Source organism: Pelophylax lessonae (genome assembly GCF_965119305.1).
Source record: "Pelophylax lessonae genome assembly, chromosome: 3".
Lineage (NCBI taxonomy): Eukaryota > Metazoa > Chordata > Amphibia > Anura > Ranidae > Pelophylax > Pelophylax lessonae.
This window is the reverse complement of record NC_138770.1, coordinates 197111537-197133337: the sequence shown is the minus strand read 5'-3', so window position 1 is coordinate 197133337 and position 21801 is coordinate 197111537. Positions and strand designations below refer to the sequence as shown.

Here is a 21801-nt window from a genome sequence, read left to right as displayed (position 1 = left end):
TGGACTAGCCAAGCATGTCTCCAGACCTAAACCCTATTTAGCATCTGTGGGGCATCCTCAAACGGAAAGTAGAGGAGCGCAAGGTCTCCAACATCCACCAGCTCTGTGATGTCTCATGGAGTAGTGGAAGAGGACCCCAGTGGCAACCTGTGAAGCTCTGGTGAACTCCATGCCCAAGAGGGTAGTGCTGGAAAACACAAAATATTGACATTTGGGCCCAAATTGGACATATTCACTTAGGGGTGTACTCACTTTTGTTGCCAGTGGTTTAGACATTAATGGCTGTGTTTTGAGCTATACACTGTTATACAAGCTGGACAACCGAAAAGCTGAGGGGTGTACTCACCTTTGGTGCCTTTCTGCTATGCTTAATACAGTATTTCACAAAGAAGCCATAACATTGAGAGGTTTAATATTAATTAGCATTACTGAACAATTTCCAGTAGAAGGACAACATGGTGAACATAGAAGGGAAAAAAGCAGAAAACGTATGGAGTCAACGTAAACCAATAATGGGAATTAAAGCATTACAGTATTTTGACCATGATACTACACCTTGGAAGGTAGGAATGCCCCCGAGGAGTCAAAGGTGCCCGTCTCATCTTGAGCATCTTCCAGGCACCATTCTGGCAAGCTGTCCCTTTCCTCTTCTGCACTTCCTGAGCCACTGCGTGTCCTTCGGTAACCGCGTTCATCATCTCGAAAGTCAAACTCAAACCGCCTACGCCGATCTGGATGTTCTCTCCAGCCAGGACCCCGAGTTCCATCTTTGTGAAAAACAAGAAAAAATATAATAAAACTGAATAAGTTGATCAGAAGATCTCCACCTCCACTTTACAATCAGTGCAAAAAACTGGATTGTTGTCTTTACCATAAAATTTTCTCTGAGGTTCACTGACGGACACAGCTCCATGTCTAATAGACCATTGGGCTTATGCTGCTCTCTTCAGGAGTAGAACAAGGCGGAAACAATTTTGGGTACGACCCTGAAGCAGTCCCAGAGGGTATACCATCACTTCATGCTGCAAGACTTCAGCTTGTAACAAGCAGTGTCAGAAGAATACATAACTCAACCAGAGGGGCGGGTGCTGTGTCCGTCAGTGAATCTCAGAGAATATAATTTTATGGTAAGACAAAAATCCAGCTCTCTCTATCGTTCACTGACGGACACAGCTCCATGTCTTCTAGATCATTGGGATGTCCCAAACAAGTGTCAATATGAGGGGTGGGAAAAACACAGCAATAGATAATTCCCAACAAAGCTAAACATAGCCAACCAAGTAAAACCGTAGCTCAACCAGGAACAACTGGAGCTCACCACCAGGAATTAAAAAAAAAAAAAAAAAACAATTACACCCCCAACCGTAGGCTGCAAATACATTGCAGCCGAACGCTGCATCCAAAGATGCTAGCACATCCACTTTATAAAATTTTTTGAATGCGTGTACAGACAACCATGTAGCCACCTTGCCGCTTAGGAGGTCCATCTGTAAGAACAAACAAAGAATCGGATTAAATCTATTTAAGGAATTAAAGCAATTTCTTTAGGATGTTTTGGCTTAGGACATAAGGACGGTAACACAATCTCTTCATTCAAATGAAACCCCGAGACAACCTTAGCAAGGAATGCCTGACAGGGTCGCAACACCACTTTGTCCCTATGAATCACCAGGTAAGGTGACTGACAGAACAACGCAGCCAGCTCCGACACCCTACGTGCAGAAGTAATAGTGACTAAAAAGGCCACCTTCAGTGACAAAGTGACCAGAGGAAGTTCACAAAAGTTTTTAAAAGGAGACTTGAAGTACCGACAGTACCAAATTAAGATCCCATGGAGGTACCAGGAATGGCACCGGAGGAGCAAAATGGCAAACCTCCTGCACAAGGTGTGAACCAAGGACATCACAGCCAACGGCCTTTGGAAAAATATGGCCAAAGCGGAGATCTGACCCTTGATAGTGCCCAGAGCCAAACTTTGATCTACACCTAGTTGTAGAAACTCAAACAGGCAAGACACAGGAAAGGAACGGGGAAAAAACCCCCAGGACTCACACCAAGTAACGTACGCCTTCCAAACTCTATGATAAACTTTCCTGGAAATAAATTTCCCATCTATTAACAAAGTAGGAATCACCGACTTTGACAGCGCTCTGTCCTTCAGCACCTGGCTTTCAATAGCCAGGCTGTTAAAGCCAGCGACTGTAAAGCAGGAAGGAAAATTGGTCCCCGAGACAAAGTCTTCCCTGAGAGGAAGTTTCCAAGGGAAGTCTGCTACCAGCCATACCGGGCCTGCGTACCAAGACAGGCGAGGCCAATCTGGTGCCACCACATTGACTGGAATCCCTTCTACCTCGATTCTGCGTAGCAGTCTCGACAGAAGTTGTATTGGAGGAAAGGCGTAAATCAGACAATACTGACCCCAAGGGGCCACAAGGGCTTCTGCAGCATTGGCCAGCAGATCCCGAGACCTTGACACAAACCTCTGCACCTTTCTGCTGAGACAGGAGGTAAAGTCCACATCGGGGGTAATCCCCACCGAAGGCACAGCTGATGAAACACCTTTGGGTGAAGAGACCATTCTCCCAGAGCCAACGTCTGCTGACAGATATTCCACTTGCCCATTCTCTGCCCCTGGAATGTGCACAGCAGAGAAGGACGGAACATAGTTCTGCCCACCTCAAGAAACAGGCTACTTCCCGGGGCGCCAGGGCACTCCTGGTGCCCCCCTTGATGATTGACATATGCCACAGCCATGGCATTGTCAGATTGTATCCTCACAGGGCATCCCTGCAGACGGTCCGTCCATTGAGACAGTCTGATCGCTCTAATCACCAGGATGTTGATTGGCAGACTGGACTCCTCTCGAGTCCAAACATCTTGGGCCGAGTACAGGCCAAAGTCACCTCCCCACCCGGACAGCCTGGCATCCGTGGTGACCACAGTTTAATACAGGGGAAGAAAAGATTTTAATCAGACAAAGCGCTGGTGAGCGGAGCAACCATAGTAGAGACCCCCTCGTACCTCGACTCAACATGATCAGATTGTGCAATGACAGCGGATCCTTGTTCCATTTGGCCAGAATCTTTTTGCAGAGGTCTGGTATGGAACTGAGAAAACTAAACCGCCTCAAAAGGCAGAGGCCACCAGGCCCAGCACTTTCATGCACTCGCAGGCCAGCCTCTGCTTGTGAGGCAATGTCGTGGCCAACCTAGCACGTAGCTGCGGTCTTCACATGTTGGCTGGCAGTTGATTGTAGATCTCCCAAGACAAAAAAAAGATGCAAGGAAGGAGAAAATTGCGAGGACCAGAGATCCCAGCTGGGAGTCTAGGTCCTTACTCTTGACTAGACAGATTAAAACGGATTACCTAGAGCAGAGAGGGGGGGGGGGGTATTATACTAGCTGAGGATGGCCCATTGGCATAGCTAGATGTTTTTTGTTCTGCCTAGTCCTACTCCTGCGAGGGGCAATATAACCACTAGTTATGATGTATGAGTGCTATGTCCATCGATGAACGAAAGAGAAATACTGATTTTAATTAACTTACGCAACAAGTGTCAGAAAAAGGTTCAGTCTTTAAGCGGTTAAACTGCCCTCACAGACAGTTCATTCTTTTGATCTAAAAGAACGAAATACATTGTAAAATGTTATGTTTACAGCTCCTTTATCTCCCAAGCCTTGGCAATGTGGATAAACATTTGCCAGAGGCTTTTTTTTTTTTTTTTTTTGACAGCTGTGAGTAAGCAGAGAACAGCTCTGCTCTGTATGAATTGAGGAAATGCAGTTTTGAGATCGTGAGGAGGGGAGGGGGGGGGGGTTTAATCGAGATTGCAATTTTCTTAATGATTCATTGTGCAGCTCTACTATGGTAACGCTATTACTCTGGTCACTGTATCTTAAAAAAAAAAAAGGAATATTTTTTTGTTTATATTTAAATAATTTAATTTTTTTTTTTTTTTTATTTCACACGGTCACCAGTCAGTTTCCCTGAACACCGCCTCACTAGTTACAATGGATATAAAAAGTCTACACATCCCTGTTAAAATGTCAGGTTTCGGTGATGTAAAAAAAAAAAAAAAAAAGAAAATGAGACAATGAAATAATTTCAGAACTTTTTCCATCACTACACACCCGTGTCATTTAAAGTGCCTTTGGTTAACCCCAAATAAGGTTCAAAGTTCAGCTGTTCTAGTAGGTATTTCCTGACATTTTCTTAGTCGCATCCTACAGCAAAAGCCATGGTCCACCGACAGCTTCCACAGAATCAGAGGGATCTCATTGTTAAAAGGCATCAGCAAGGAGAAGGGTACAAAAGAATTTAAAAGGCAACAGATAAAACATGGAACACAATGAAGACAGTCATCAAGTGGAGAAAATATGGCACAACAGTGACATTACCAAGAACTGGATGTCCCTCCAAAATGGATAAGACCAGAAAAAAACTGGTCAGGGAGGCTGCCAAGAGGCCTACAGCAACATTAAAGAAGCTGCAGGAATATCTGGCAAGTACTGGCTGTGTAGTACATATGTCTGGGCTAAGAGGTAGAGTGGCAGGATGGAAGCTAGTGGTGCACCGAAATTTTCGGCAACAAAAATGGGCCTGTCCCATTTCGGCCGAAAATAATGGGCCTGTCCCATTTCGGCCGAAAATAATGGGCCTGTCCCATTTCGGCCGAAAATAATGGGCCTGTCCCATTTCGGCCGAAAATAATGGGCCTGTCCCATTTCGGCCGAAAATAATGGGCCTGTCCCATTTCGGCCGAAAATAATGGGCCTGTCCCATTTCGGCCGAAAATAATGGGCCTGTCCCATTTCGGCCGAAAATAATGGGCCTGTCCCATTTCGGCCGAAAATAATGGGCCTATCCCATTTCGGCCGAAAATAATGGGCCTATCCCATTTCGGCCGAAAATAATGGGCCTATCCCATTTCGCCTGAAAATAATGGGCCTATCCCATTTCGGCCTGAAAATAATGGGCCTATCCCATTTCGGCAGAAAATAATGGGCCTATCCCATTTAGGCCGAAAATGGGTCAAAGGTGCCGAAATGAATGGCCGCAGCGAGGAGGGGGGACGCAGCGCAGGTTTTAAAAATGACGCCTCTGGCCGGTGGCCCGCCTCTCATTGAGGTCACTACTACGACTATGTGTATGAACTAACACACCGGGCGAGCAGCCGCTAATAGCTATAACTAAGTGAGCCCTTCACTTCCCTGTCAGCGGAGATATTCGTCTTTTTATGGATAGTGTAGGACCCACTGACAATGGGGTACTTTGACGTAGTGGTGGGCTTGAGCACGATATGGCCATATGGTGGGACTAAATCCCCATTTTGATTTATTGATTGCCTTTATATTTGATAGTCATTTCTTTTGCATATGTGTGCGCTATTCTCTGTAAATATGCATGTTGCTTGGATCATAGCTGCACCAGCTTTAGAAATGCATATTCAGGGTGTGCCCCCCAGCTCTTTGTTTGTTTGTTAGGTGTATGAACTAACACACCAAGCGGGCGGTCGCTAATAGCTATACCTAAGTGAGCCCTTCACTTCCCTGTCAGGCGGATATCTCCGCTGACAGGGAAGTGAAGGGCTCAGTTAGTTATAGCTATTAGCGGCTGCTCTCCCGGTGTGTTAGTTCAAACACATAGTCGTAGTAGTGACATCAATGAGAGAAGGGCCGCCAGGCCAGAGGCAGGATTTTTAAAAAAGAAGGGCACGGGGGGGGGGGGGGGGGGGAGCTGAGGCGAGGTTAATTACCAGTGGTATTTGTATTAAGCAGCATGAGGGGGCTAATGTATTGCCACTGCTGGTCACTGATGCATTAGTGACCGACCAGTGGCAGTGAATTAACCCCTTTGTGCTGCATTAGTGCAACCAGTATCAGTGTCAGTGCAACCAGGGTTAATCAACACTGATACTGGTGCCACAAATGCAGCACAAAGGACTTAACTGCCACTGGTCTACCTAACAGAAGCCTTAATAAAAACATCCAAGCCTGGCTAAATTTTGCAAAAAATACATCTGAAGTCTCCCAAAAACATGTGGGAAAATGTGTTATGATCTGATGAAACCAAGGTTGACCTTTTTATTTAGCCATAATTCCAAAAGATATGTTTGGTGCAAAAGCAACACTGCACATCACCAAAAGATCATACCCACAGTGAAGCATGTTTTACTTCAACTGGAACATGGGCCTTAGTCAAGGTAGGGGGAATTATGAACAGTTCCAAATACCAGTTAATATTGGCACAACAAAACAAAAACTGTATCTAGGGATTCCGAGAAAAACCACCCTATATATTGGGGAACGGTACTTCCTAATAGTCTACACACCATACAGTCAAGTATCGACTGGGGAGCCTAAGCAACCAAGTATTGGACACAAAAACAAAGAACAGGGGTGCCAGAATGGTCACCCCTGCTAGAGGTTGCAAAACAAGGCTCAACTCTAAATCGGGAAATGCAAAAAACAATTTTATTGTAGTAAACTGATAAACAATAAACAGTCACTAAAAAGCTGCAGACTGTGAAAAATACCCGTGGACTTGTTGCTGCTAATAACCACATTCACACATGAATAGGCCTGAATCTATCCACCCTGAACCACTAATATACCTGTCCCTCAAACATCCTAAGATAATGCAACTGTACATGTATGAAAAGCATTTGAAAAAGCGTTGCTAAATGGATGTAGGACAGCCAAAGCTCATGGCACAAACCTTCAGGCTTCTGCTAGAAAGCTGGTCATGAAGAGGAACTCCCATCTTGCAGCATGACAATGACCCAAAGCATACATATAAATAAATGAAGGAATGGCTTCACCAGAAGATTAAAGTTTTGGAATGGCCCAGCCAGAGCCCAGGCCTGAATCCGATTGAAAATCTGTGGGTTAATCTTAAGAGGGCTGTGCAAAGAAGAGTGTTTTTACAAAGAAGAGTGGGCAAATATTGCCAAGTCAAGATGTGCCATGCTGACAGACTCATTCCCAAAAAGACTCAGTGTTGTAATAAAATCAAAAGGTGCTTCAACAAAGTATTAGTTTAAGGGTGTGCACACTTATGCAATTATACATTTTTTTTAACTTCCCTCCACCTAAAAGATTTCAATTTGTAACAAGCTTTGCACATTAGTTGTCATCTGCACTGCTCTATGCACTCTACACATCTCATAGTCCATCTCAGGAGCAAGCAAGACAGGGTGGCTTTTCTTCAACATTTAATGGGATCAAAGAAAACAGTAGGTTGAATCACAGCAGCAAAAAAAAAAAAATAACATAGGAATCTGGAGATTTGAAGTAGGTGGAGAGCAAAAGAAGGAAATTTTTGAGCACCTGATGCCATCTACCTGCACAAAATGCTGGTGTGGCTCCCTGAAGATCCTAGGAAAATTAGGACTTTGTTAAACTAATTATTTGTATACCAGAGTAGAAAATTAGATAGGCACACATTAAACAAAAGAAAAAAAAATCCCACCACACTTAGACTGGCCATACAATCCATTATGTTCCAAAGTAGTTTTAGTTGATACCGTTCAAGAAGCAATCCCTCTCTACGCTAGTTTAGTACAAAGTAATTGACAGAAGTACAGTAATTAAAGAGGAGCTCCAGCCACAGCTAAAAAAAAATAAAAGTCAGCAGCTACAATAAGTGTAGCTACTGACTTTTAAAAAACAGACACTCACCTGTCCCATGGTTCAGCGGTGAGCTCTCCCCAGCTGTCTTTATCCTCCGCCCTCCCTCAGCGGTGCCGGCATCTTCACTATGGGCACCCGGATGCGACAGCTTGCGGCTTCACAGCCGGTGCCCACTGCGCATCCTGGATTCGTGGATGCAGTCTTGTGGGACCTGTCAGTGCCCCAGAAGACTGCAGGGAAAGGGAGGAGAACTTCCGTTGCCAAGTGCTGTGGAAGTGGGAGAACGTGCTTGTCATTTCGTGTACTTGCCCCCCCCCCCCCCCTCCTCAAAAGTGCAGATTGTGCAAAAGGAGCCAGGAGGGGGAAGGGGGGGAGGTGAGTCCTTAAAGCATAACTTCCCCTTTTGGGTGGGGTTCCGCTGTAATATAACAACTAAAAAACAAGGGTAACCATAGAGAGGGTTCAGTTTTTCAAATGTATAGCATGACATTTAAACTGGCTGTTCAGTTGGCAATAACTTGCATTTGTATTTGCAATCCCAGTGGCTCAAAAGTGGTTAAAATGCACTGAAAAAACACCATGTGTACGACCAGCTTTATTCCATGAGAACAGATTATCGAATGGTTAAAGTAAAAGTGATTCTAAAGGCTTACTGTTTTTAACATCATGCATTTTCTGCTTTAAATATAAAAAAAACCTTCTGTAAAAAAAATAAATGCACATTTTTATTGCAGATAAAATTGGCATTCATGGTTTCTCTTGATCCGCACACAGTAGGTGGTCTTTGCATAGGTCCACTACTCCTGTCCCATCAGTAGTGCCTTAAGTATTCATACCCCTTGAAATTTAACACATTTTGTCATGTTACAACCAAAAGCCTAAAATTGGATTTTGTCTTACCATAAAATCCTTTTCTCTGAGGTTCACAGCTTCAGAATCTTCTTGACCATTGGGTTACGCTGTCCCCAACAGGAGTAGGACACTAGGCAAGAAAAAGCTTTACCACGCCTATGGAGCAGTCCTAGGGGGTATACTCCCACTTCCTGCTATAGGCATTCAGTTTAGTTGCAAGCAGTGTCAAAAGAAAAATAATCCAACTCAATAGAGGATTGGGTGCTGTGTTCGTCAATGAACATCAGAGAAAAGGATTTTACGGTAAGACAAAAATCCAAATTTCTATTTCATTCATTGACAGACACAGCTCCAGAATCTTCTTGACCACTGGGACGTCCCAAAGCAGTGTCAAACATGAGGGGTGGGAAAAAACAGCAGAAAAAAAGTTCACAAAAAGCTAAACCTAGCCAACCAGGTAACATGAAGCTCAACCAGGAATAATTGGAGCTCACCTGAAAAAAAAAAAAAAAAGAAAAAAAACACATACACCCTCAAAGAGGACTAATACTCTCAAACAGTAGCCTGCAAAATGTTGCAGCCAAAAGCAGCATCCGCAGATGCCAGCACATCTATTGTATACAACTTTGTAAAAGTGTGCACAGACCACCAAGTGGCCGCCTCGCCAACCTGCACCACTAACGTCTGATGGCGGAAGGCCTAGGAAGCACTAAGCACCAATGTAAAATAGGCCTGCACCACCGCCTGTCTTGTCCATCTGGAAATGGTCACGGGAGATGCGAATAACCCATCCGTAAGGTCCATCCGTAAGGACAAATTGTAAGGCTGATTTTCTAAATTACACGGTTGCCTCAAGGTACATCCTGAAAGCCTGACCCACATCCAGAGAGTGTAAGGCAATCCTTAGGATGTTTAGGATTAGGACACAGGTAAGGCAACACAATGTCTTCATTCAGATGAAAACCAGAAACAACCTTAGAAAGGAACAACTGACAAGGGTGAAGCACCACTTTATCCCTGTGAACCACCAGGTAAGGTGATTGACAAGACAACGCCAGCTCCGATACTCTGTGTGCAGAAATAATAGCCACCAAGGCGGCTACCTTCTGGGACAACGTAAGCAGAGGAAGCTACCTAATATTTTCAGTGCCGAATCAGCCAGAGAGTGTACTAATGGAACTCTTCCACTGCAAGTACCGGCTCGGCTCTACTCGGCCCTGCTTGGTCCGGTTTGCTTTTCCACTGCTGGTACCGCATGGTACAGTGTTGGAATGGTTTGGTACGGTACGGTTTGCTTTTCCACTAAAGTAGTACTAAAGTTAAGTGGGTGGGATAACGGGGTGGGTGGGATTCTCTGACCAATCAGTGGCTAGTAGTGACTGCATGCAAAGGATTGTGGGATATGGTACCGGGAATGGTACCTCTTGGAACCACAATCGAGTATGTACTGTTTTTGATTCCATGCAGTACTGTTCGGTTCCATGCAGTGGAAAAGCGCCACCATACCGAACCGTTCCTACACCATACCATGCGGTACCAGCAGTGGAAAAGCACAAAAGCGAGCCGTACCGTTCGGTTCCAGGCAGTGGAAAAGCGCCAATATTGCGGGCCACAGTCGTCCTGTCAGTCGGATCCTTAAAGGCCAGGGACTCTTCAACTGGAATCATGGTTGCCTTGGTCAATCTGGAAACCGGAGGGTCCGCCACTGGTGGAAAAGTCTACTTCTTTAAAAGGGACTCCTCATAGAGGTAATGCCTAGTAAAGCGATTAGGGACCCCAAAGGGACGCTTTTGTCGTCCCTACTCTTTAGCAACAAATCTGCCAAAATAGGCAGGGAAAAGAAACACCTTTGCCGCTCTGTGTGGCTTGAGAGTTCCAAAGGGAATCTGTGCCTCCATTCACAGCTGCATCCTCCATCTTCAAGGTCTCAACGCACAGATACAATCAGTGCTATTCATGCACGGTTGCAGACGTGGAGGAATCATCCTCACTATCAGAGGATTCCAGCCACGTGGTCGTGGTCGCAGACCCAGCAGGGCGACCCACGTCTGCGGCGGCTGAATCAGATTCAGAATCTGATGAGACTGATGAGGCAGGGGAAGGAACAGTGAGAGACGGAATCTAAAATAAAAATCCAGAAAATCAACTTGAATGATTTTTAAGTAATTTGCATTTTATTGTATGACAAGTATTTGATACATCAGAAAAGCAGAACTTAATATTTGGTATAGAAAACTTTGTTTGAAATTACAGAGATCATACGTTTCCTATAGTGCTTGACCAGGTTTGCACACATTGCAGCAGGGATTTTGGCCCACTCTTCCATACAGAGCTTCTCCAGACCCTTCAGGTTATGGGGGTGTCGCTGGGCAATACGGATTTTCAGCTCCCCGCAAAGATTTTCTATTGGGTTCAGGTCTGGAGACTGGCTAGGCCACTGCAGGACCTTAAGATGCTTCTTAAGGAGCCACTCCTTAGTTACCCTGGCTGTTTGTTTTTCGGGTCGTTATGCTGGAAGACCCAGCCACGAGCCATCTTCAATGCTCTTATTGAAGGAAGGAGGTTGTCGGCCAAGATCTCATGATACATGGCCCCATCCATCCTCCCCTCAATAAAGTGCATTTGTCCTGCCCCCTTTGCCTAAAGAATGATATTTTCACCTCCATGCTTCACTGTTGGGATGGTGTTCTTGGGGTTGTACTCATCCTCCTTCCTCCAAACACGGCGAGTGGAGTTTAGACCAAAAAAATAGATTGTTTGTAAGAACTTATCATAAAATTCTTCCTCTGACCGACGCAGCCACTTCATAGTTTTCTCACAAATGGAATGTCGCAAAGCAGTGTAGGCATGAGGGGTGGGAAGAACGTAACTAAACTCCCAACGACCCATCAAGGCCAGAAAAAAACGTAGCCAAAAGGGCAACAGGAGCTCAACCAACAGGAGCTAACCCCAAAATGAAAATTCATGTCTCTTCAGCAAGCAGCAGCCTGCCAAACATTGCAGCAAAAGGAAGCATCCTAATATGCCATCAAATCAATCTTATAGAATTTTTGAAAAAGTGTGTACGGACGACACCGCTTTACACACCTGAGCCACAGAAGCCTGATGGCAAAAAGCCAAAGAGGCACTCAGGTGCTCTAGTAGAATGTGCCCTCAAAGGGAAAGGAGTCACCTGACCCTTCAGTAAATAGGCCTGAACATTAGCCTGTCTGATCCATTTGGAAATGGTTGCAGTGGATGCCGCCGAACCCTTACGAGGTCCCTCAGGGAAAAACAAACAGGGAATAAGACGTCCGAAAAGATTCCGTGGCTGACAGGTAAACCCTGATCGCCCGAACCACATCCAGTGAATGCAGAGCCAATTCCTTGGGATGCTTAGGTTTCGCACAAAGTGAAGGCAAAACAATATCCTAATTGAGGTGGAAAGCAGACACCACCTTAGGAAGAACAGATTGGTTGGGTCCTAGAATAACCTTATCCCTATGAACGACCAGATAAGGCGAACGGCTAGACAGAGCCGCCAACTCAGACACCCTGCAAGCAGAGGCGATAGCCACCAGAAAGGCAACTTCCTGGGACAGCAAAGGCAGAGAGATTTCGCTAATATTTTCAAAGGGAGGCCGTTGCAGAACGGACAAAACCCTATTGAGATCCCACGGAGGCAAAGGGGATCTCCTTGGAGCCAGATGACGCTCCACTTGAAGAAAGGTGCGAATCAGGGAGTTAGTCGCCAAGGGACGCTGAAAGTAAATGGCCAGGGCCGACACCTGACCTTTAATCGTGCCCAAAACCAAACTTTGCTCCACACCTTTCTGCAAAAAAGCTAAGACCCTCGCCACAGAAAAGGAGCGAGGATGCAACTTGTGTGACTCAAACCAGGTAATGTACGCCTTCCACGTACGATGGTAAGTCTTCCTGGAGATAGAGCTCTCAGCAAGGTAGGAATCACAGCATCATAGAGACCTCTGTCTCTCAACCCCTGGCCTTCAACAGCCACGCTGTTAAAGCCAGAGACTGTAAAGCAGGACGGAAAATCGGCCCTTGAGATAGCAGATCTTCCCTCAGAGGCAGCCGCCAGGGAGGCTCGACGACCATCTTTACTAAGTCTGCGTACCAAGACCGGTGAGGACAGTCTGGGGCCACAAGGATCACCCGCACCTTTTCCAACGCCAATCTGCGGAGGAACTTGGACAACAGCTGAATCGGAAGGAAGGCATAAATCAGCCGATACCGGTGCCAAGGCACCAATAACGCGTCTGTGGCATCTGCCAGAGGATCTCAAGCCCTGGCCACGAACCTTTCCACCTTTTTGTTGAGAGGAGTTGCAAACAGATCCACGTCTGGTGTCCCCCACTGGGCAAACAGTTGACAAAGCACCTCCGGATGCAGGGACCATTCCCCTTGATCAAGGGACTGATGACTCGGATAGTCCGCCTGGCAGTTTTCCACTCCAGGAATGTGAACAGCGGAGAGAGCTGGAATGTGCGCCTTGGCCCTAGTCAGAATCTTGGCCACTTTCTTGGCCACCCGGGCACTCCCGGTGCCCCCTTGGTGATTGATCCGGGTGACCGTGCAACCGAGACGCCCAATGGAGCAGGCAGAGTTTGATCTCCCTGAGCGCCAGGACATTTATCGGCAAGGAAGATTCCTCCCTTGACCATGTCCCTTGGGCACAAAGAGTGCCCAGCACTCCACCCCAGCCCGTCAGGCTGGCATCCGTGGTGATCACTGTCCACAACAGCAACAGAAAAAGACTTGCCCTGACTCAGAGCGGGCCAAAGAAGCCACCATGAAAGCTCCCACCTCGTGAGACGGCTCAAACAAATCATTCTGTCCACAGACTGAGGGTCCTTGTTCCATTTGGAAAGAATCTCTGCTTGCAGAGTCCTTGTGTGAAACTGGGCAAACAGGATCAGGAGGCTCCAAGGCTGACACCATCAGCCCCAGGGACCTCATGCAGGGAGGAGAGATCGCTGTCCCTGAGGGCTCTGATCTCGCCCTGCAAGGTCTGAAGTTTCTCCTCTGGGAGGAAAATTTTCACTTAAGCGCAGTCCAAGACCATGCCCAGATAATTCAGACGTACTGACGGGGTCAGTGCTAACTTCTGGACATTGATGGTCCACCCAAACTCCTGGAGCGTCTGAACCGTGACTGTCAGATCGCCCAACAGAGTAGTACACAAGCTTGCCCGTAGCAGAAGAACGTCCAGATAACCGAGGACCGCAATCCCCTTCTTGGGCAGCAGAGCCAGCACTGGGGCCAAAACTTTGGTTAAGACACTGGGAGCCAAAGATAGACCAAAGGGTAATGCCATAAATTGAAAATGTTCCTCCGCTACTGCAAATCGGAGAAACCGTGCTGGTGACCTTCGTAGATAGGGATGTGCAGGTACGCATCCTTTAAATCAAAGGAGGCCAGAAAATCCTCTTGATTTAAAGAAGCTACCACCGACCGGATTCCATCCGAAACGTCTGCACCCGTACAAATTGGTTCAGAGATTGGAGGTCCAGGATAGGATGCACTTTGCCCTCCTTCCTGGGCACGGTGAACAGGTTTGAGTAGAGGCCACAAAACCTGTCCCGCTGAGGAACCGGGACGATAACGACCTGTGCAAGAAGATCTTGCACAGCCCCCTTGAAATCCTTTAAACAATCCGGGGACAGACGGAGATTTGATGGAAAGAACCTGTCTGCCGGGTGAGATAGAAATTCGATAGCCCATACGAATCAGTTTGTGAACCCATTTGTCTTGAATCAGACGTCCAGGGTTCCTGAAAATAATGCAGCCGCCCCCCCCCCCCACCCCTAAGTTGGGTGAGGGTGTCCCTTAATGCGGAGGAAGACTTGGCCGCAGCACAGGACTGACCGGCCTTGGGATTACCTGACCAAGCCTTCTCGTTTCCGCCGGAGGCTTTGAACGGCTTACTCTGGTCCTGCGCCCTTGAGGCACGAAAAAGCCCCCGGTGAGCCTTGGAGGGACGCTGCTTACAACGGCGTGCCCTACCCTTCGCAGATTGGGGTAGAAGAGTACTCTTATCCCCCGCGAGACCCTTGATCATCTCATCCAAGGAGTCACCAAACCCAAGAAGGGGAGATCCAACACGGTCTTCTTAGCGGCTTCGGTCAGCCAGACCATGCGGCGAAAGGCAATCCCCACCGCAGAAAACCATGCGACCAGGGGAGCCTCATTCAGGGCCGCGTCACACAGATACACCATGGCCTGGGCCATTTGATCCGTGAGCTCGATGAGTCGGGGGAATCGACTTCGCCAGCAGGTCTTAAGCACCTTGAGCCATTCCGTGACCGTCAGAGACTAGCATGGAAGCAAAAACAGGCTTGAGGAGCGAGCCCGCCACCAAGTGCAGGTGGCGGGAAAGGAAAAAACTTATCAGGAAAGGTTAAAGGACCTTAACATGTATAGCTTGGAAGAAAGAAGAGACAGAGGGGATATGATAGAAACCTAAATACATAGAGGGAATCAACTTGGTAAAGGAGGAGAGCATATTTAAAAGAAGAAAAACTACAACAAGAGGACACAGTTTTAAATTAGAGGGGCAAAGGTTTAAAAGTAATATGAGGAAGTATTACTTTACTGAGAGAGTAGTGGATGCATGGAATAACCTTCCTGCAGAAGTGGTAGCTGCAAATACAGTGAAGGAGTTTAAGCATGCATGGGATAGGCATAAGGCTATCCTTCATATAAGATAGGGCCAGGGACTATTCATAGGATTCAGATATATTGGGCAGACTAGATGGGCCAAATGGTTCTTATCTGCCGACACATTCTATGTTTCTAGTCCATGCGACTGTCCACCGGGTCCTTAAAACACCGGGGAGTCCTCCAAGGGAACCACTGTGGATTTATTCAACCGGGAAACAGTGTGGTCCACCATATGGGGACACTATCCAGTGATTGGAAGCTGAGTATGCAAAAGGTTAGCGGCGCTGAAAATGCTTAGGCACCGCCAGCGTGTGCTTAATGCGCCACCATTGCTCGTTCAAGATCTCGTGAAACTCCGTGGGGCAAGGGAAAACCTGAGCCGACTTCTGGGCTTTGCGGGAGCCGTCCCAATTGTGTGGGCTCATCTATATGCAAAGTCTCCCTGATGGAGCGAACCAGTGCTTCCACCAAAGCACAGTCCCGCACTGCAGCTGAGGACTCATCCTGCTGGCCGTCCGAGTGTGAGGACAGGGAACTCTCAGGGAGGGCAGTGTCCTTGGCAACCACTTCAGGCTCAGAATCAGAAGGCCGTTTTTGAATAGGAACTTGTGACATGACCGGATCAACTTTGGACACCAGAGTTTCAATGGTTTCAGACAGAGATGCTAGGGACAGCGATCCGGATGCACACACAAGATCAGTGGGGAAATTTTCACTCTGGGACTCCATGTTACCAATATTGACAAAAAATTTACACTGGCCCTTTAAATCCGCGATAGCGGTCCGCACCGCTAAACCGCACTACTACCGCTGGAGTCCCCCTTTAGCTAGTATACAAAACTGATAGCTAAATGTTTCTGAATAAGGCCTAAAAAGAATGCCAGAAATAGGATTAGCAGCTGCTCTCCACGCTGTCTGCAGCAAGTGAAAACTCCTGGGAGGAAGTGACCAAACACCAGAGGCCGAACTCCCCACAGCCACAATAACATGGTGCCATAAGAAAGTATAGGAAAAGCACAGGGAAAATGGCTGCCGCTAGTACACTGCGGCCTGCCCACATCCAAGATGGCGCCCAAAAACAGCGCCAAACACAGCAAGGCAGAAAATGGCTGCCGCCCTTACATTGATGCAGCATGGCTGCCCACACCCAAAATTGCGGCCAAACATGGTGCCAGTGATAAGGAGCTCAGGGAACAAGGCCACCGCGGGAATCCACAACAGAGAACACCCCAGGACAAGGTAGTAGCCATACACCCCGTCCAGGCGTTAGAGGCCGCTATTGCGCCCCCATTAGGAGCAGGGAGGGCAGGACCCGTCCTGACAGGCCAGGGGGATCTTACAGAGAATGCAGCTCCAACATCCCCAGAAGTGGGTCCAGATGTGCTCACCGATGAAAGTCCCAGGGACACAGGGGGGCAGTAGCACTCACCATACCATGGACCACAGGCACCGCTCTGAGGCAGCTCGCCTCCTATCCTGAGTGGGGGTGCTGCCAGCCAAGAAAGGTACGCTGCAACCAGTGCATTCCAGGGTGATGCGTCCCAGCGAAAACTTCTGTTCGCAGGCTTGTCCCCATCCGTCGGGGCACCGTAGTAGCGAGGCCTGGACGGACCACATCCTGCGCAAGCTCCTTGGCCAGGCTTAAAGAGCTAGATTATCCAGTGCAAAACCCCAGCCCAGCTGTCGCTTGTAGTTCACCAGGAGGATCCCCCTAACACTAGCTAGCGATAGTGAGTACAGAAGACACTAGCTAGCGACAGTGAGTACAGAAAAAACAGAATTTTTGTAAAATCTTACCTGTAAAATTCCTTTCTCCGAGTCCTCCGACCTCTCTAAGTCATCACTATTATTGACTTCCGCTCCACAGGAGTAGCTAGGCATAAGACTTAGTCAAAAGAACGAAAGCATTTGCATAGACACACCCAAGGGGGGCTGTTCCACTGGTCAATACCCCCCTGCAGTGATCACTCCCAACTCAGCTTGGTAGCATAGCAGTAAGTGTACAAGAAAAAAAACCAAAAGAGGGGCGGGGGCAGCGACTGTCGGAGGACTCCGAAAGGAATTTTACAGGTAAGATTTTACAAAAATTCCGTTCTCTTACATCCTCCAACAGTCGCCGCCACCTCTAAGTCATCACTATTGGGATGTCCCAAAGCAGTGTAGACATGAGGGGTGGGAGACGCAACCCGTAGAAAAGGCAACGCAGTACCCACATCAGAGAAAGGAACCTTACACGCACAGTAAGAGAACCTTCTGGGCAACAGAAAAAGCTCAACAGGAGTAACAGCCCAGGAAAGCAAATAACCCAGGGGATAAACAACCCCAACAGTCAGGGACCCACAAAAAAACAAGGGTCCCTTATGGCACTGCCGCACTGAGAACTTTGCGGCCAAAGGAGGCATCAGCTGATGACAGAAGATCCACCTTATAGAATTTGGAAAAGGTGTGCACCGACGACCAAGTCGCAGCCTTGCACACCTGGGCCATCGAGGCTCGATGCCAGTAGGCCCAGGACGCACTCAAAGATCTGGTAGAGTGCACCTTGACAGGGAAGGGTGGAACCCATTCCTTCAAAGCATAGGCCTGTTCAATGGTCTGTCTGATCCATTTGGCAATGGTCGCTGCAGAGTGCAGACGCAGCCATGCCCTTCCGAGGTCCCTCAGGAAGGACAAAGAGGGAATCCGTTTTCCAAAAGGATTCAGTGGAAGACAGGTAAACCCTGATCGCCCTGACAACATCCAAGGAATGCAATGCAACCTCCTTAGGATGCTTAGGCTTCGCACAGAGCGAAGGCAAAACAATGTCCTCATTAAAGGTGAAAATCAGAGACCACCTTAGGAAGAAAAGACGAATGAGGTCGCGAGACCACCTTATCCTTGTGAATCACCAGGTAAGGAGAGCAGCAAGACAACGCCGCCACCTCCGACACTCTGCAAGCCGAAGTGATCGCCACTAAAAAAACAACCTTCTCAGACAGTAGAGGCAACGATATCTCCCGGATGTTTTCAAAGGGAGAACGCTGCAACGTGGACAGAACTAAGTTTAAGTCCCATGGAGGCAAAGGCTCCCTCCGGGGAGGAACCAAATGTCGCACACCTTGAATAAAGGTGCGAATCAAGGAATGAGACGCCACAGGGCGTTGGAAAAGAATAGCCAGTGCAGAAACCTGGCCCTTAATCGTGGCCAGCGCCAGGCGCTGGTCCGCACCAGTCTGGAGAAAAGCCGAGTACGAGCGAGGGGAGAACCCCCTGGACTCACACCAGGTTTGTCCGTCTGTACCCGAACCGGACAGCCCCGAAGTCGATCCGACCACTGGAAGAGAGAGTTTGATCGCTCTCAATTCCAATATGTTGATCGGAAGGGAGGATTCCGCCCCCGACCAAGTGCCCTGGGCAGACAGGTTGCCCAGGACTCCACCCCAGCCCGACAGGCTGGCATCCGTGGTAATCACCGTCCACAGTAATGAACAGAAGGATTTTCCTTCTGACACAGCCGGGGACTGAAGCCACCACAAAAGATCCATTCTGGTCCGGCGACTCAATGAGACACTCAGATCCAAGGACTGAGGTAGTCTGTCCCACCTGGCCAGGATCTCCGCTTGAAGAGACCGTGTGTGAAACTGAGCAAAGGGTATCGCCTCGAAGGTCGATACCATCAACCCTAGGGACCGCATGCAGGTCCTGAGTGACGAGGATGGCTTGTCCCTGAGGGACCTGATCTCGTCCTGTAAGGTCCGGAGCTTGTCCTCCGGCAAGAACCCCTTTGCTTGAGCAGAGTCCAGAACCATTCCCAGATAGGGAAGACGAACCGAAGGAGACAAGGTCGACTTCTGTACGTTAATGATCCATCCGAACTCCTGGAGCGTCTGTACCGTGGTGAATAGATCGCGCAGTAGGTCCTGGCGGACACTCGATCTTAAGAGGAGATCGTCCAGATATCCCAAAACCACAATGCCCTGAGCCCTTAGCAGGCCTAGAACAGGCGCCAACACTTTGGTAAAGCCTTGGAGCCGAAGCGAGACCGAAAGGTAACGCCACAAACTAATAGAGGTCCTCCGCTATTGCGAACCGAAGGTACCTCTGGTGACCCTCGAAAATGGGGATGTGTAGGTACGCATCCTTCAGGTCTATAGAGGCCAGGAATTCCCCTGAACTCAGAGAGGCCACCACCGAACGGAGAGATTCCATACGGAACTTTCGAACGCGCACGAAGCGGTTCAGTGCTTTCAGGTCCAAAATAGGATGCACCTTGCCCTCCTTTCTGGGCACAGTGAACAGATTGGAATAAAACCCCAGAAACCTGTCCCGATGAGGCACCGGGACAATCACCCCCTGGGCAAGGAGGTCCTGCACTGCTTGATGCAGGTCCTGCAGGCGCCCTGGGGTCAAATGAAGATTTGAGGGAAAAAATCTGTCCGCCGGCCGGGAAAGGAATTCGATCTTGTACCCTGATCAAATGATTTCCTGAACCCACCTGTCCTGAATTCGAAGAAGCCACGATTGGAGGAAACCCTGCAAACATCCCCCCACCCCAGAAATGGGTGAGGGCGCCCTTTCAGGCAGATGCGGATTGACCCGCCGCACCGTCATTTCCGGACTTCTGCTCGCCCGTCCAGGGCTTCTTCTGACTACCTTGGCCCTTGAAGGGCTTGCCCTTGGTTTGATTCCGAAAGGCACGAAAGGACTTGTTCTTCAGGTTCTGGGGCAGCATGGTGCTCTTGCCCCCTGTGACGCCTTTTACCAAGGTATCCAACGCCTCGCCAAAAAGGCGAGAGCCAGCATAGGGAAAATCAGCGACTGTTTTCCGTGATGTCTGGTCAGCCGACCAGCTCTTCAGCCAGATCAGTCGACTGTTAAGCACCACAACACTAGATAGGCGTGCTACCAAAGGGGCCTCATTAAAGGCTGCATCGCACAAATACATGACTCCTTGGTGAATTTAATCCACCATAGCCAGCGTGGCAGGAGGGGCAGAATCAAACGCAAGGTTGCATCTAAGCACCTTAGTTCAATCCGCCACCGCCTGAGCCACCAGAGCGGACGGGAAAACCGGTTTGAGCAAGGAACCCGCCACCGTGTAGGAATGTCGGGCTAGAGACTCCAACCTTCTATCCGTGGGATCCCGAAAAACCGGGGTCTCCTCAGTAGGAATCAAGGTAGCCTTGTTTAACACGGCCACAGTGTGATCCACCTGTGGAGGCACACACCATCGCTATTTCGTAGCCGGCGCAAAGGGATAAAGTAGTTTAAACCGACTAGGAACCATGAATGGAAGTTTTAAAGTGCGCCACAGTTCATTCACAGTGTAATGAAACTCAGCGGGGCAGGGAAAAACCTGCGCCGACTTGAGGGTCCTATGTGTACCAAAGGAGGACACAATGCCCGGAAAACTGGGCTCATCCTCCAAGTGTGTTTCTTTTACAGAAACAATCAATTCATCCATGGTTGCGCGTTCTTCAGGCGACCCCGGGGGAGAAACATCAACCCCCTCCACCTCCCCCTCAGACCCCAGAGGGTCCAAGGATGAGCGAGACCATGAAAAGGGCACGCACGCCACAGCAGCCACAGCACCATCTGAATCAGAGGAGATAGATAATCTGGGTCATTTCCTAGCAGCGCGTTCAGCCATCAGTACCTCCATTTTGGACACTAAAGACGCCACTACGGTGGCCAAATCAGCTATAACAGGGGCCCCAGCAGGACTGGGGTCCCCCACCAGAGCTGGAGGAAATTTGCTGTCCTGAGATTCCATTGCCCAAGTTAGAACTGGAGTTGGAGCCCCAGACTGTGGGAGACTGACCGCCATCTTGAACTTCTTCCATTTTCTAATAATTGTGCCAACAGTTGTTGCCTTCTCACCAAGCTGCTTGCCTATTATTCTGTAGCCCATTCCAGCCTTGTGGCAGTCTACAATTTTATCCCTGATGTCCTTACACAGCTCTCTGGTCTTGGCCATTGTGGAGAGGTTGGAGTCTGTTTGATGGAGTGTGTGGACAGCTGTCTTTTATACAGGTAACGAGTCCAAACAAGTGCAGTTAATACAGGTAATGAGTGGAGAACAGGAAGGCTTCTTAAAGAAAAAATAACAGGTCTGTGAGAGCCGGAATTCTTACTGGTTGGTAGGTGATCAAATACTTATGTCCTGCAATAAAATGAAAATTACTTAAAAATCATACAATGTGATTTTCTGGATTTTCGGTTTTAGATACGGTCTCTCACAGTTGAAGAGTACCTATGATAAAAATTACAGATCTCTACATGCTTTGTAAAATCGGCAGTGTACCAAATACTTGTATACGTGTTCTCCCCATATATATATATATATATATATTTATTATATACACACACACACACATATATTATACACACATTCACAGTGCCTTACAAGAGTATTCACCCCTTGACATTTTACTGATTTTGTTATATTACAGCCTAAAGTTCAATGTTTTGTTAATCTGAATTTTATGTGATGGATCAGAACACAATAGTCTAAGTTGGTGAAGTAAAATTAGAAAAATGTATACATAAAACATTTTTTTTAGAAATAGAAAACAGAAAATTGGCATTTGCGTATTTATTCACCTCCTTTGTTATGAAGCCCATAAAAAGCTCTGGTGCAACCAATCTCCTTCAGAAGTCACAAAATTAGTGAAATGAT

General features: G+C 47.9%; 1 protein-coding gene across 1 annotated transcript in view; it reads right to left on the bottom strand.

The window, feature by feature from the left end:
- The window catches only part of GIGYF2 (GRB10 interacting GYF protein 2), a 615584-nt gene that overhangs the window by 300924 nt on the left and 292859 nt on the right, over positions 1–21801 (bottom strand). The window contains exon 9 of the mRNA XM_082251280.1: positions 556–767. Within this exon, the coding sequence (XP_082107406.1) occupies positions 556–767 (212 nt within the window). The remainder of the gene's footprint in view (positions 1–555; positions 768–21801) is intronic.